Below are 16,875 nucleotides of genomic sequence, written 5' to 3' on the forward strand. Positions count from 1 at the left end.
CAGGTGCCTCTTCAGTTGGTGCTGGTGAGAGAACCTCTTCTCACACAAGGGGCAGCCAAACTATTTCTCCCCTGTGTGGATCCTCTGGTGGATCTCCGCCTGTTTACAAAAACTGAAGGCTTTCCCATAGAATGAACACGGGAAGCGCCATCAGTCTCCCTTCTCCTCCTGGAAGAGACAAGTGATACAGATTACACAGACATACACTCCCTCAGGTATGGCCTTTATCTCTTTATCTTGGCCAGGTCGCAGTAGTAAATGAGAACTTCTCAATTTGCCTACCTGGTTAAATAAAGGTGAAATAAATAAAATAAAAATGTACACACAGAAAATAAAAAGACTTTCAACGGTGTTTACCCATCCCCACTATGTTTGAGTCCTATATTGTAGTTACAGAATTACTTAATTGTTGTTAAATCCATCATGGTGGACATAAATATGATGTTGTGGGTAAATATAAGTCAGCTATGATGTCAGACAAATCTGACTAAACTATTTGATGTGTACAGTAGGTGTTTGTTAGTGTGTGGGTATATGTAGGTATATTTAGTCCTATAATGGTTATGAAGTGCTGTCAGTTGTATGCAGAATAGGTTGAGATCAGATGTGATGTATACTAAAGAGTCTTAATGAGTCTTACAATGTAAAGTCCCATTTTGTGTTTATGAAACAGAAGTTAAATACACATTATGAAAACCACAAATACACATGTCAACAAAAAAAGCATGAACTGCATTTATTAACTCATTAAAAATGGGAAAAAATTAAGTAGTTAAATGGAAGTAATGAAATAGGCATTTGTGAACATCATATAGCCTACACAGTACAAACACAATATGTAACAGACTTTTTAGGCTTAAATATCACACAATGTCTGAGTGCAATATTCTACTCAGGAATATTCAACACTGAAATCTGTTACTCTCATTATTTCAAATGCATCTGTGGTTCTTTTCTGCTGACAACCGTTAAATGTATATTTGTCTTTAATGCAGGGTTTGATCTAAACATCAGAAGCTATAGAGTGGAATGGTTTTTCTGCTGGTGTATCTTGAGGTAGCTCCTCTCTGAGAACCTTTTCCCACAGAGTGTACAGGCGAACGGCCTTTCTCCCGTGTGGACCTTGAGGTGCGTCTTCAGATGGTGCTGGTGGGAGAACTTCTTCTCACACTGGGGGCAGCTGTAGGGTTTCTCACCTGTGTGGACCCTCTGGTGCCTCTTTAGGCTGCCAGACTGGGCGAAGCGCATGTGACACTGGGTACAGCTGTAGGGTTTCTCCCCTGTGTGGATCCTCTGGTGCACCTCCACTGTCTGGGGGCAGCTGAAGCCTTTGTTACAGAACATGCAGAGGAACCGTTTCTCTTTACTATTGCCTGATGTGGCACCCCCTCCCTGAGCCTGGGCTCTAGCCCTGTCGTTTGAGTTCAATACCTGATCGAAAAGGATTTGGCCATACGAATCAGAAGGACCCATCGACATGGACACTGGGTCACGATCCCTGAACGTGAGTAAAAGGGAGTTAGTTGCGACATTTTGAGTTGTCTCTAAGCTTTCTCTGTATTCTAAGAAATCTCTACCCTGTGAGTGTCCGTCTCCATTGTGACTATCGGCATTCCATGTTTGAGGAATGTCGCCCTCCACTTTCACAGTCACTTCATCTGTGACCAGACCCTCCCCTTTCTTATCTAGGCACCCTTCAGAGTATACACTACTACTGTACTGGTTCCAGTCCCCTTTAGACAGATCAGTCTGTGTCTCTAAACCCAAGGGCATGTTGCCAGGTTCCATCTCTGTAGCATAAGAGCAAGACGGATCATCAACGTCAGTGTATAACGCATCACCATCTCCACGGGAATGAACCGTTCTCTGGCTCTGGTGAAATACTGGTAAATACTCTGAGCGAGGAGCAGGAGCAGGAGGACAGCCCAGTGGCCCCACCACCAGTCTCTCTGGGTCTGATCTATGATCAGATCCTGTGTGTAAGAGCCTGTGCGTTACAGTTAAAGTCTTGGTGTCGGTCTCTGATTTGAGGGCGGCGTTCGGCGTTCCACTGACCTCCGTGATGCTGCATTGGGTCCTGGGCTGTGCTGTGGAAGTGGTAAGGTCCTCCATGGCTACAGGCGGCACTTCAAGCACTCCAGTCTGGATGTCTCTGTTGTGCCGTGGGCCCTCCTCTTCTTCAGTCCGTTCGTGCTTGACTTTAGGACCTCCAGCCTGACACAACAAGAGAGGAGGTTAGGGCTGTGACGATCATGACATTTTGTCAGCCGGTGATTGTCAAGCAAGTAACTGCCAGTCTCACGGTAATTGGCTGTTAATCAACAAACACATTAAGCATCTCCTGGCTTCCGCGCATCGCCTACAAACCACTGATGCAGACCTAATAAATCCATGTAATATAGCCTACACCACAATAAATCCATAATTTATTTTAGACCGGCCTAAAGATACATGATATGAAGAAAATGTAGTCTATTTCAGAAGAATAGAATAGCATACTCTGAGCTGTCCTTATGTTAGGTCCTGATCTGGCTATGCCAAATGGCTGTGGGCTACACCAGTACATTTAGCAGACAAGATTTGCTTAGAATTCCGTGGCATTATTTTATAGTATGAAGAATGCAATTGAACAAAGATGAATAAAATAGAAAGGATCATTTCAGAGGGAGTGCGCACATGCGGCTATTCTGTGTTGAGTGGTTAAGAAAGAAACAGGTCCTCCTATATGCTTAATTTGAGTTATTTATGCAACTTTAGTTGTGATAAATGTTGGGCTATATGTTTAGATTTTTAAAACATAAGGCTGCATGATGCAACTAATGATGAATTGAAGAGTTGCATGAAAGGCATGAGCTCTGCTCGGTTTCTTGCGCAGGCTGCACACACTTTATCAGTCTCTCATTCACAATTTGACAAACACTTGATAATGCCTCATTTCCCGGCGGCATCCCCCTTGTGTGGCCGTAACGCCCCTAAAAAAATCCACGCCTTTTGCGGCCAAAGTGTCCGTTGTGCCCTTGGGCTGAATATAATAATCATAATTCCCCTCTCCCGGCTGCCAAACGCCGTGCTCTGAAGCAACTGACTCACATGGATCTCTCATATCACAATTCTTATTAGCCAATGCCTGTCATCTGATTGGGTCCTTCTCACAGACATCTCAGCTCCGAAGTAGGCTACAAGTGGAGATAGACACATCAGGAATGCAACTGTGCGTGTCCTTCTTATCGAATTCAGAGGCACATATTGAAGATGTTTGAAGAACTGTCAGCCAACAAGATGAGTAGACCTAAGGGACAGCAAAAGCACTAGCCTATGTCAATCTACTATCCCCCATTGTACAAAAGTTGACGTATTCTATTGGTCAACTTTTCCTTCTGTGTGAGAAAGAAATATTCCAAAAATACTCTGGGGACAGTTGTGGGATGCGATTGATTAATACAACCACTCGCACCAAAAAAACATTTTAAAAGCAATGAGGCTGATGCCAACAGATCAGAACATGTAGCTTAAAATGTTGATAAACTATTAGGCTATTTTGTCACATTTTAAGCACAGCAATGCGCAAACGGCAGTAGGAGTGGCTTATAAGCGCAGATGTTCCAAAATGCAATCAATTAGTGGGAAAGCACCATTCTCAAACGTGACCGCAAATGCAATTTATGCATGTAATGCTTTATTATAAAGGTGCATTTTTTTAATGGGGGAAAATATCTTCTCCAAACTAGAAACTCACGCACCACCTACAGTGGGGCAAAAAAGTATTTAGTCAGCCACCAATTGTGCAAGTTCTCCCACTTAAAAAGATGAGAGAGGCCTGTAATTTTCATCATAGGTACACTTCAACTATGACAGACAAAATGAGAAAAAAAAATCCAGAAAATCACATTGTAGGATTTTTAATGAATTTATTTGCAAATTATGGTGGAAAATAAGTATTTGGTCAATAACAAAAGTTTATCTCAATACTTTGTTATATACCCTTTGTTGGCAATGACAGAGGTCAAACGTTTTCTGCAAGTCTTCACAAGGTTTTCACACACTGTTGCTGGTATTTTGGCCCATTCCTCCATGCAGATCTCCTCTAGAGCAGTGATGTTTTGGGGCTGTTGCTGGGCAACACGGACTTTCAACTCCCTCCAAAGATTTTCTATGGGGTTGAGATCTGGAGACTGGCTAGGCCACTCCAGGACCTTGAAATGCTTCTTACGAAGCCACTCCTTCGTTGCCCGGGCGGTGTGTTTGGGATCATTGTCATGCTGAAAGACCCAGCCACGTTTCATCTTCAATGCCCTTGCTGATGGAAAAAGGTTTTCACTCAAAATCTCACGATACATGGCCCCATTCATTCTTTCCTTTACACGGATCAGTCGTCCTGGTCCCTTTGCAGAAAAACAGCCCCAAAGCATGATGTTTCCACCCCCATGCTTCACAGTAGGTATGGTGTTCTTTGGATGCAACTCAGCATTCTTTGTCCTCCAAACACGACGAGTTGAGTTTTTACCAAAAAGTTATATTTTGGTTTCATCTGACCATATGACATTCTCCCAATCTTCTTCTGGATCATCCAAATGCTCTCTAGCAAACTTCAGACTGGCCTGGACATGTACTGGCTTAAGCAGGGGGACACGTCTGGCACTGCAGGATTTGAGTCCCTGGCGGCGTAGTGTGTTACTGATGGTAGGCTTTGTTACTTTGGTCCCAGCTCTCTGCAGGTCATTCACTAGGTCCCCCCGTGTGGTTCTGGGATTTTTGCTCACCGTTCTTGTGATCATTTTGACCCCACGGGGTGAGATCTTGCGGGGAGCCCCAGATCGAGGGAGATTATCAGTGGTCTTGTATGTCTTCCATTTCCTAATAATTGCTCCCACAGTTGATTTCTTCAAACCAAGCTGCTTACCTATTGCAGATTCAGTCTTCCCAGCCTGGTGCAGGTCTACAATTTTGTTTCTGGTGTCCTTTGACAGCTCTTTGGTCTTGGCCATAGTGGAGTTTGGAGTGTGACTGTTTGAGGTTGTGGACAGGTGTCTTTTATACGGATAACAAGTTCAAACAGGTGCCATTAATACAGGTAACGAGTGGAGGACAGAGGAGCCTCTTAAAGAAGAAGTTACAGGTCTGTGAGAGCCAGAAATCTTGCTTGTTTGTAGGTGACCAAATACTTATTTTCCACCATAATTTGCTAATAAATTCATTAAAAATCCTACAATGTAATTTTCTGGATTTTTTTTCCTCATTTTGTCTGTCATAGTTGAAGTGTACCTATGATGAAAATTACAGGCCTCTCTCATCTTTTTAAGTGGGAGAACTTGGCTGACTAAATACTTTTTTGCCCCACTGTATGTATGCCAGTTAGGCTCTACACCGGTTGCAAAGAAGATGAATGTGCTTAATTTTAAGAAGTTATTTAGCCACTTTAGTTGTGATAAACTTTATCAATACATAGGTATATGGGCTAGGCTACATGAGGTGTGTGACTGATTTGAAAAAGTCGGAAAAAAGGCATACTCTGTTTCTTGCCTTACTGCACAAGCTGGGCATCATTCACAAGTGATAATACATAATATTACAAGGCTAATATTGTCATCCATCAGACTATTCTTACTTTAATCATGTCTTTCACATACTAAATAATATACAGTGCATTCGTAAAGTATTCAGACCCCATCACTATTTCTTCACTATTTTCAGGTCTCTCCAGAGATGTTCGATTGGGTTCAAGTCCGGGCTCTAGCTGGGCCACTCAAGGACATTCAAAAACTTGGCCCGAAGCCACTCCTACGTTGTCTTGGTTGTATGCTTCGGGTCGTTGTCCAGCTGAAAGGTGAACCTTCGCCCTAGTCTGAGGTTCTGAGCACTCTGGAGCAGGTTTTCATCAAGGATCTCTGTGTACTTTACTCCATTCATCTTTCCCTTGATCCTGACTAGGCTCCCAGTCCCTGCCGCTGAAAAACATCCGCACAGCATGATGCTGCCACCACCATGCTTCACCGTAGGGATGGTGCCAGGTGTCCTCCAGACGTGACACTTGGCATTCAGGGCAAAGAGTTCAATCTTGGTTTCATCAGACGAGAGAATCTTGTTTCTCATGGTCTGAGAGCCCTTTAGGTGCCTTTTGGCAAACTCCAAGCGGGCTGTCATGTGCCTTTTACTGAGGAGTGGCTTCCGTCTGGCCACTCTTCCATAAAGGCCTGATTGGTGGAGTGCTGCGAAGATGGTTGTCTGTCTGGAAGGTTCTCCCATCACAGAAGAACTCTGGAGCTTTGTCAGACCAAGGCCCTTCTCCCCCGGTTGCTCAGTTTGGCCAGGATGCCAGCTCTAGGAAGAGTCTTGGTGGTTCCAAACTTCTTCTATTTAAAAATGATGGAGGCCACTGTATTCTTGGCGACCTTCAATACTGTAAACTTTTTTGGTACCCTTCCCCAGATCTGTGCCTCGACACAATCCTGTCTCTGAGCTCTATTGGCATGGTTTTTGCTCTGACATGCTCTGTCAACTGTGGGACCTTATATAGACAGGAAAGTGCCTTTCCAAATAATGTCCAATCAATTGAATTTACCACAGGTGGACTCCAAGTTGTAGAAACATCTCAAGGATGAACAATGGAAACAGGATGCACCGGAGCTCAATTTTTCGAGTCTCATAGCAAAGGGTCTAAATACTTATGCAAATAAGGTCTCTGTTCTGTATTTTTTTTTAAATAAATGAGCAAAAATATTGAATCCATTTTAGGATAAGGCTGTAACGTAACAATGTGGAAAAGGTGAAGGGGTCTGAATACTTTCCGAATAGACTGTGTGAAATTAGTTTTGATTTATAATGGACCATTTATCATGCACCTGTCTCGGGAACAGGGGCAGGGGAAAAAAATACATGTCATCTATAGCGAATGGAGGACTCTTTCCTGTGGTTCATTTTCATCTCAGCCAGGTAGGCTATACTCCTGAAGCAATGTGCTTAATATTAGGAAAGTTGAGAAACAAATATAGTAGGCCTAGCCTATAGAAAGCTGATGGGTTCCTACTCTTATTAATAGAGGCCATCAAATCTCTTTTCTCAAGCAATTGCATAGCCAATTGAAATTTTGCGCAACATGAGCTCTCATGAAGTGTTTGATTTGATTTTAGATTACATTTGCATTGATGTTAGAGGGACAATAGAGTGCTGCGTACCAGACAGTTAGCAAGTTTGGTAAGCTACTAATTACCATCAGCAGCATCAGAGCTAGGAGAAGCCTAGTTTCCGTGACTAAACAGTGTTGTGGATTTTGGCTGCAGTCATGACTCAAGACTGCCGGTGTGGCGGTAATTTGGTCACCGTAACAGCCCCACAGATTGTTACCGGTATATCAATTGTATTGGATAACAATGTCGTAAAGAAGTCTTACAAGCTCCCCTATGGCAGATGTACATGTAAGCAAGTGAATAGCTGAGGGGAGCCTTTCTGCAATGAACGGGCCACATTTGATTTACAAAGTAACTGTATATTTTTATGTAACACTATTAAACTAACCTCTATCATGATAACATGCTGGGTTGAGGTTCCACTCCCCTCATCAACAGTGATTGGTTCGTCACCTCTCCATGTATTGTGTCCCGCTGGCTTCACAAAGCTCCTGTGGCCTCCAATGAGATGTCCTTCACCTGAGAAAGTGATTTGGGAAAAAGAGGTGGTTAGGTTAGCTACTGTCAATGCTCAACACTATATTGTACACTAGAATTGGCAAGGGTGTAAGATAACACTCCACATAACCTCTTGATATACTATTCATAGATTTGATTATTATAATTATGTTCCATGCATCATATGGTTTTCAATTAGTAAATAATGGGAAAAGCAGTAAATCAAGTGTCTTTGTGCTAAGTAATCGGGGGTAGTATTGCATACTATCCATCTGACCTAGACCCAATTCTGGTTAACCGTATATGTGGTTGACACATCTAGTCACACATTAGAGGGGATCAGGGCGACAGGTCTCACAGCCTCGGCCTTTTGCAAAATGTACCTCTTGCCATTCCTTTGTATCGGTCGAGGATCTTAACAGTACTGGGACGACTGGCGAGGACGCGCTCTCGTGCCACCTTCAGTTCCAGTAGCTGTAGTTTCCTCCGCAATGCCCTGTTTTCTTTCTGGCTTTGAGTTATTTCCAAACGAAACACTGCATAGTCGTCGTCTACGAGTTTACAGATGTCTGCCACGGCTGCATTTGCTAGTACCTCCATGATGGAGGCTATTTGAGTGTGAAAAACCATACAGTTAGCCATTGTTAGCAGCTAGCTAGCGTTATCTTGATAACATCTATCAACCAAGTCCTGTCTTCAACGCGAATTAAACGCTGCCTGGTGTAAGTATATAATGTAGTGCAGTTAAATGAGTCATATTTTGAGTTCCATGGTGTTAATAAACGTCTAAATTACAACAATAACGCTAACGTGGAAATTGTTCTTGGTCAGTTCACTTCCGTTTACACTGAAGAGAAAGGATCTTATTGGTTGGCATCATAGCTCAAAGGGTGTGGCTAAATGAATAGGGTATGCGCGCTGTTTTTGAATGACGCTACTGCTTATTACATTATGCATCAAAGCTCATGACTTGTTTTAGACTTGTTCCGAATGAACAGTGTTAGAAAGAAAATAAAGAATTACTTTATTACATCTACATAACTGTTCACACTATGCTAACACTTTCCAATTTCTGTAAATCTGGTACCCCCACTCAGAATACTTTGGAAAATGTTAAACATTACATTACACACTAGACTATCTAGACTATTTTCTGTCAAGTTTTTTTTACTCTTTATAAAATACCAGCATCTGATCACTTTATCAGTGAAGTATTTTTACAGATACCATTACACCAACCTTCACCATATAATCTACTCATTCTTTCCTCCGTTCACCTCATCCAGCTCCCTACTACATCCAAAATCAACAGAATGAATTACAAACTTACTAATACTACATTACATATCATTATACATGGGCCGTGTGCATTTTCGAAGGTAGCTCCCCTCTGAGATCCTCTTCCCGCAGTTCTGACAGGTGAACGTCCTCTCTCCCGTGTGAACCTGCAGGTGCCTCTTTAGCTGGTGCTGTTGAGAGAACCTCTTCTCACACTGGGGGCAGCTGTAAGATTTTTCCAGTGTGGACCCTCTGGGGCCGCTTCAGGGTGGAGAAACTGGCCTAGCAGAGGTGGCAGCCGAACGGTTTTACCCCCGTGTGCATCCTCTGATGGATCTTTGAATGAACTGGCGCACTCACATTTTGAGATATATTTTGTATATGCACGGTTTATAAATGAGCCCCCTGGCCAACAGCCTGGAAGGATGGTCCCCTTTAAACCCTCTGTAGATCTTCTAAAATCTCTTACACCCAAAAATATATCTGCTGCAGCCACATCTACAGGTAATGTAGTATTAGTATTAGCCACATCTACAGGTAACTGCTACCACATCTACAGGTAACTGCTGCCACATCTACAGGTAACTGCTACCACATCTACAGGTAACTGCTGCCACATCTACAGGTAACTGCTGCCACATCTACAGGTAACTGCTGCCACATCTACAGGTAACTGCTGCCACATCTACAGGTAACTGCCAAAATAAAGGGAACGCCAACATAAGTGTCTTAATAGGGCGTTGGGCCACCACGAGCCAGAACAGCTTTAATGCGCCTTGGCATATATTCTACAAATGTCTGGAAATCTATTTGGAGGGATGCGACATCTATTTATCCACAAGACAGTCCATAATTTGGTGTTTTGTTGATAGTGGTGGAAAAGTCTCAGGCGCCGCTCCAGAATCTCCCATAAGTGTTCAAGTTGGTTGATATCTGGTTACTGAGATGGCCATGGCATATGGTTTACACAATTTTCATGCTCATCAAACCATTCAGTGACCAATCACACCCTGTGAATGGGGACATTGTCATCCTATGGAGGCATAGCCACAGTAGCCAAAATAATGGCCTACCCAGTATTTTTATACATGACCCTAAGCATGATGGGATCTTAATTGCTTAATTAACTCAGGAACCAAACCTGTGTGGAAGCATCTGCTTTCAATATACTTTGCATCCCTCATTTACTCAATTGTTTCCATTATTTTGGCAGTTAACTGTATTTTCTGGGATTTACACTCCATCAGTGCAGGACAGTTAATAACCGTAGCAATAAATGCAAGATACCCTACTTTACTAAAACTCATCCTCTCTGGTGCTCTCTCTTCAGGCCTATTCACTCACCCTTGGGCTGTCCTCTATTCTCTTCACTGCCTCAGCATAGGACACTTTCTGCACCACTCGAATTCTGTCTATCCCAACACTCTCTGACTATGCCCTCCTGCACATTTCTCACATTGTGGGATCTCCCCTCTAGACATTGCTGCAACGTGTTTGAATCCTTTGCAACTGAAGCACCATAGCGGGTTCGGAACATAGGCCTCACAGAATAGCAAATATGACCTAACCTGACCTTATCAGGTAGAAACTCTGTGTCATAGTTCAAGACAGATAGGGTATTCTCAGTCTTGCCATTGCCACCGGATCTACGTCTCAACAAACGGCAGGCGTCACAAACACCAGAAATATTCATTTTCAGTTGATCCACCTCTACACTCAATGCTACCTGCTCCAGAGAGCAAAGCACGACACAGGTCGATCCTGAGGAGTGTGACACGGAGCGCCCGCTGCCTCTGGGCAAAGGATGCACAAAAGAAAAAGAAAAGCGCAACAATTCTACTTCTCAAAACTTAGAATACAACTTTATTCATCCCCGAGAGGCAATTTGTTCAGGGCTGACGGTGCTTCAGACAGGACAAACACACACACAGTATATTTCTTTTAAAGTAAGAGCCAAAAGAAAAACTAAGGCATCAGTTAAAAGTGCATGGTGCCATTTTAAGTCCATGGTAGCCACAGTTCTTAGTTTAGCCCTGCCATTAATTATCTCCAGAATAGTCCCTAGGTCTTCATTAATTGTCCTGTTAACCAGGCGATTGGCCTCGGGCACAAACAACGCCCTGCGCCTATTGGTGGAACACTTGAGAAAGCACAGGCGACGTCCCAAAGGGGAGCAGATGGAGCTGCGGGTTGAGGACACGGTGCTCTCCTCCACAATGTCATAGGCTTTCCTCCAGACTTCTGAAAGGCAGCCCGGTGATCTTTGAGCAGGTGTTCACAATGGCTTGAAGGCAGTATCTGTTCTTGACAGAGAGGGATGTAAAACAGCATACGAAGGACAACACAGAATGCTCTCGTTGAAAGAACTGTAAAAATGATTGCAATATTGATTTGTGGACACTTAATGAGTTCAGTTTCCTGAGAAAGTATTGTGTCTGCTATTTTGATGATGGTCGTCTGTGTTTTGCTCAAACTTCCGGGTGTTATCAAAGATGGTACCAAGATATTTATACTGGTCCACATTGTCCACCTCCTCTCCATCAATGATCATCATACTGGCGGGCTTCCTCCTGAAGTCGACAATAATTGTATTTTGTCTTAAAGACATTCAACTCCAGCAGTGTACTGCCACACCAGTCAATGAAGTCCTGGATGGCTGGGCCATGGTCAGGCTCTTGAGAGGAGTGACCGGAGGACTGAGTCATCGGCAAACTTCATAAAATGGCGGTTGGTGTGGGCACTCAGTCATTGGTGTAGAAAATAAAAAGGAGGGGTGGCACCCTTGTGGTGAACCTGTGCAAGTGAGTAGAGTGTCTAACGTGGCACCATTAGCATAGACTCTCCATAATCCACAAGTTAAGGCTGTGGTCCTTATTGGTTGGCGAATAGCTCAAAGGGTGTGGTTAAATGAAAAAGTTATTTACGCTGTTCTTTGAAATACGGTACTGCTTATTACATTACACATCAAATCTCTTATGATCAGTATCTTTCAAGCTGAGCGCAGACTTGTTTAGAAAGAACAGTGTGTTAGCAAGAATAGAGTAGAAAATAATATAATTACTTTATTCCATCGACATCACCTCAGTAAGGTAAATATTCAACTGTCCTTGTTCTAGCCTAGATGTACTGTCTCTTAAAAACAAGTTAACAAAGTGTTAATGAGGGGGTATGTTGTTAATTACACTCTTACCCCAAGACACTTCACATGATAACTATAATATGTCAGCTAAAGAATGATTCCCTGACATCCCCTGCGTACATCTGAAGACACACTGCTACGATTTCTCCCCGTTGTGGACACTCCTATGTCTGATAAGCTCTTGTAGTTTAGTCTGCACTTGAAGGGTGTGAACGGTCTGGTGCTGCTTCACATAGTTAGCCTCAGTAAAGCGCTTTCCACACGTGGGGCAGACGTACGGCTTGTCGGTGTCCGTCCTAATGCTCGGCCTCCCACGTTGTGACCCAATGACACCAGAGGTAGAAATAGGAGTCACCACCCTCAAGTGGTTAGTCTTTGAGCTCCCTCCTTGACCTCTAGCCATTGTTTGGGTGTTGTTGGGATTGTGTGCTGTGTTATAAGCTAGGTGAACGCCCATCCTGACCTTGTCTGTATTGGTGGGGTAATCATGAGGTAACTGCGGAAGGCTAGACCCAGGTCCAGGCCTTCTATGGACCCAGTCACCAGGCATTAGATGTGACCCTGAAGGAGAAGACAGACTTCCTGATAGACTTCCACCAGGGGAGTCTCCCACTACTCTCTGTGAAGAGTGAAGCCCAGGGTGACCTGCTCTGTTCATCATGGATACTGTGGTGTTTGTATCATAGGAACAGGAGGGTCTATCTCTATCAGCCCCAGGCCCTGCTTCATCACTGCACTGAGACCGTGACGAGAAGGGCCTGGGCTGCATACTGGATTGCTGACTGGAGCCTCTGTCTCTCTGATGACCAACAGGACTGAGGTTGTTTAGTCCACCTGTCCACTGGTTGTGTTCTGTGTAGTGGTTGTGGTGGAGTCTCTGTTCCTCACGGTTGGGTTCTGGTTCTGACTCTGGAAGGAAGAGCGACGGCTCCTGATCCATAATCTGGTGCCAGGGTTTGTGACCAGCCGCTTCAGAGGTCCAGTCTCTCCCGCCAGTAACACCGGATATCAGCAAGTCTTCATGGACTGCAGACTGCAAACAAAGATGGTACAGAAAAGCATAAAGGTTTATGTAAGAAACTCTTTGCTTTACACACAAACATGACATTATTATAAAATATTAACCACAGTCAAGCCCATCTCTAACACTGTGATTTAAGTACCTAACAATATGGAGCCATTGGAATCTTTGCAATGATACAAAAATAACCAAGTCAGACAGCACCGAGTGAATTTAGTATTTAATTTAAACAAAATGGCATTACAATCACATTTATTGCACAAAACGATACGTGACAAGAATAACTTCTCACTATGGTAACACTATACCTTTTCTGTAAATCTGGTACCCTCGCTTTGATAAAATGAATTTTAGAATACTTTGGAAAAGGTTCAATACAACATTACACACAGCTTCACAACTTAATGTCAAGTAAACATGAAGTAAGGCACTATTGCTCATATTGAGGTATATACAGTACCAGTCAAACGTTTGGACACCTACTCATTCCAGGGTTTTTATTTTATTTTTAGTATTTTCTACATTGTCGAACAATAGTGAAGACATCAAGGCAAAAGTTGGCTACTTCGAAGAATCTCAAACATAAAATATATAGTTGATGTCTTCACTATTATTCTACAATGTAAAAAGAAAAACCCTGGAATGAGTAGGTGTCCAAACGTTTGACTGGTACTGTATATACCTCAATATGTGCAATTCAATGTTATTTACATATTTGTATTATTACATTTTTTGGGGGGTCAGTCTGTTATGTCTGGAGTATTTCTCCTGTCTTATCCGGTGTCCTGTGTGAATTGAAGTATGCTCCCTCTAATTCTCTCTCTTTCTCCTCTCGGAGGACCTGAGCCCTAGGACCATGCCTCAGGACTACCTGGCCTGATGACTCCTTGCTGTCCCCAGTCCACCTGGTCATGCTGCTGCTCCAGTTTCAACTGTTCTGCCTGCGGCTATGAAACCCTGACCTGTTCACCTGACGTGCTACCTTGTCCCGACATTTACTCCTGAGGTGCTGACCTGTTGCACCCTCTACAACCACTGATTATTATTATTTGAATCTGCTGGTCATCTATGAACGTTTGAACATCTTTGGCCGTGTACTGTTATAATCTCCACCCGGCACAGCCAGAAGAGGACTGGCCACCCCGCAGAGCCTGGTTCCTCTCTAGGTTTCTTCCTAGGTTCCTGCCTTTCTAGGGAATTTTTCCAAGCCACCGTGCTTCTACATCTGCATTGCTTGCTGTTTGGGGTTTTAGGCTGGGTTTCTGTATAGCACTTTGTGATATTGGCTGATGTAAAAAGGGCTTTATAAATAAACGTGATTGATTGAACTAAGAGCATTCAAGTCAAATCAAATTTTATTGGTCTCAGCAGATGTTAATGCATTAGCAGATGTTAATGCGAGTGTAGCAAAATGCTTGTAGCTAAGTCAACACGGAGCCATGCTGACTGACAAGTGGCGTGGATTGGTACAGCTCGGCTCAGTCCCAAATTGCGTGTTATTATTTGGCTAAATTATCATCCGTAGTTGCCTACAGCCACAGCAGTCTTAACAAAATGGACTGTTACCTTGATTGCAACAGTAAGGTGTTAAAACATTTAAACTCCTTTTGAACTGTGACATTTCCTGACAACTTGTTCTCTTTCTCTCGCTCTCCCCCCCCCCCCCCCCCCCCCCACCCTCAGGAGACAGGTCGGTGTTTACATTTTTACCAATATCTATGGATTGTACATTGGGACTTCCACTCCATACTTAATCTAATTCCATCTCCTGTATCGTTCTGCCCTCTCTATAGATTATGCTGCTGCCCCACTGTAAGAACCTGGAGATCTTCACTGAGGGAGGTGACGTGGCCACAAACAGTGCCTGGGACTCGTTCCAGTGCTACCGCTGTCTGGAGAACAGCCAGGGGGTGGTCAAGACATCCGGCACAACTTCCTCTTCAGTGTGTCAGCTCTGCTGCACCTGGGAGCTAAAGGTATGGCACCGCACTCCCAACAGTCATGTACGCTTAAACATACTTGTATGCTAATTTACGTGTTTCTTAAAGCGACCAACAGCAGTTGAAACAATAACAAAGCGTACTCCCCACCACTGTTTCTGTGAACCACTCTCAAATTCATTCATCCTATGGATGCAAGGACAGGCCATGGCTCCTCCTAAAACCCCATTGGAGGAGACGACCCAAGGTTCCTCGCCTCAGACCTCTTCCAATGGGTTTTGAGAAGGATGCGAGTAGAGGAAGTGAGGAGTTGAGCAGAGATTAATTGGGACAGAGGTCATGTCATTGTTTTAGGTGGAATCTTATGTTGAATGATGCACTTATCTTTGTTCTACGTATGATTTTTCCACAGATGGCTCTGGCTTGCTGATGAAATCTGATGAAACTCCCTATACGATTTGACCCCTGTATTAGACTGTAAAACTTTCAATGCCAAATTGAAATCGTTCAAGATTCTGTAATTGATAGACAATGATGGTTCCCAATCAGCCAATTACTATACATCAAATCTGTTTCTCAGTGCAATGTTTGGTGAATGCATGGCATTGTTTTTACCTCAGTCCTCCTTTGAATGCTGCGTATACTGATTCAGTTCTAAACGACCATCATCGAGTCCATCCTCACCTCCTCGATCATTGCAATGATTGGCCGGTCTGCTGAGAGGGTTATTGGCTGCCACCTGCACTCCATTGAGGTCTTACATGACTCTAGGGCAAGGAACCGTACAGGAAAGATCATCGCCGACCCCTTCCACCATCTCTTCCAAACGGTTCAGGTCAATCACGACCAAAACCCGCCCCGCCACCTAAACAGCAGTTTCTTCCACCGAGCCGTGGCCCTCACCAACCGGCCACCTGGTTCACGATGATTCTCTCGTCTATGGACTTTGCACCCTGCACCATCATCCCAGAGCTGCACATTGCTCTTTGCACTCTCTGCATATCGCTTACATGCATCATTTATCATGTAGCTTATAGTTTAGTCTAAAGTTTTGTGGATCTGTGGAAATTCTGAGTCTATATATTTTGTCTGTTTACTGTGGCAGCACCATTTCAGAGTCAAATTCCTGTACATGCAAATATATTTGGGGAATAAAGCTGATTCTGACATGTTTAGCTGGTTTATCATATTCACGTCAGATTACATTCTGTTATTTGGGACCTGTTATGAACTGTAGCAGGTAGCAGATTGTCCCCTTGGGGTCTTCATATAGTTTAAAATCCCCATGTGCTGTGTGCGTGAGTCCTTGGGCTTAATACCGTAAATATTGGATCCTGCCTTCAATTAGTGGACTCGTTGCTTTCATTTTACAGACAAACATTGCTGGTGAACAAATAGCTAGCTATCTTTGGTGAGTAGATTCCACTCAACTTAAGTTATAGTACACCTATTTGAATTTAAGCTGGCAAGCTGGCAAGCTAGCTAAACAGACGGCACTGTATTGCATCTGAAGGCCCACAAACAGACGGCTCAAGCAATCACATAAGTTGCAGGCTACGTAATAGCCAATCACAACACTGGACTGGCCTAGGGCAGGAATTTGTTAGTTCGTCCACTCCAGTGAAAGTGACCAATCTCAGGTTTTCTATACAAGCACCTGCCTTTAAGCCCCCCGACCCCCCCCCCCCCCCCCCCATCAGACTGAAATTCAAACCTAAAGGTGCCAAGACTTTAGAGAGAGTCATTTGAGAAATTGAGAGTGAAAACTTAACCTTGACAAGCTACTATTGCTGGTGGACAATTTAATGCGTTCAAATGTATTTTTACATGTTTGAATCCCGTTTCTTTGCTATGATATGTATTATTGAAGACATT

The 16,875-nt window shown here is 43.5% G+C and overlaps 2 protein-coding genes across 3 annotated transcripts in view; both read right to left on the bottom strand.

The window, feature by feature from the left end:
• Positions 1-16,875, bottom strand: part of LOC120034862 (protein glass-like) — a 467,553-nt gene that overhangs the window by 14,549 nt on the left and 436,129 nt on the right. The window lies entirely within an intron of this gene.
• Positions 712-16,875, bottom strand: part of LOC120034843 (zinc finger protein 69 homolog) — a 52,676-nt gene continuing 36,512 nt past the window's right edge. Inside the window, exons 1-3 of one of the 2 annotated variants that reach the window (XM_038981491.1) lie at positions 8,006-8,457; positions 7,513-7,643; positions 712-2,214 (exon numbers count right to left, since the gene is read on the bottom strand). In XM_038981491.1, the coding sequence (XP_038837419.1) occupies positions 1,018-2,214; positions 7,513-7,643; positions 8,006-8,264 (1,587 nt within the window). In that variant the 5' untranslated portion in view covers positions 8,265-8,457 and the 3' untranslated portion in view covers positions 712-1,017. Of the gene's footprint in view, positions 2,215-7,512; positions 7,644-8,005; positions 8,458-16,875 lie in introns of those variants that run through there. The other variant, XM_038981492.1, reaches the window with a different exon arrangement.

The sequence above is a fragment of the Salvelinus namaycush genome, chromosome 42 (assembly GCF_016432855.1).
Source record: "Salvelinus namaycush isolate Seneca chromosome 42, SaNama_1.0, whole genome shotgun sequence".
Classification (NCBI taxonomy): Eukaryota; Metazoa; Chordata; class Actinopteri; order Salmoniformes; family Salmonidae; genus Salvelinus; species Salvelinus namaycush.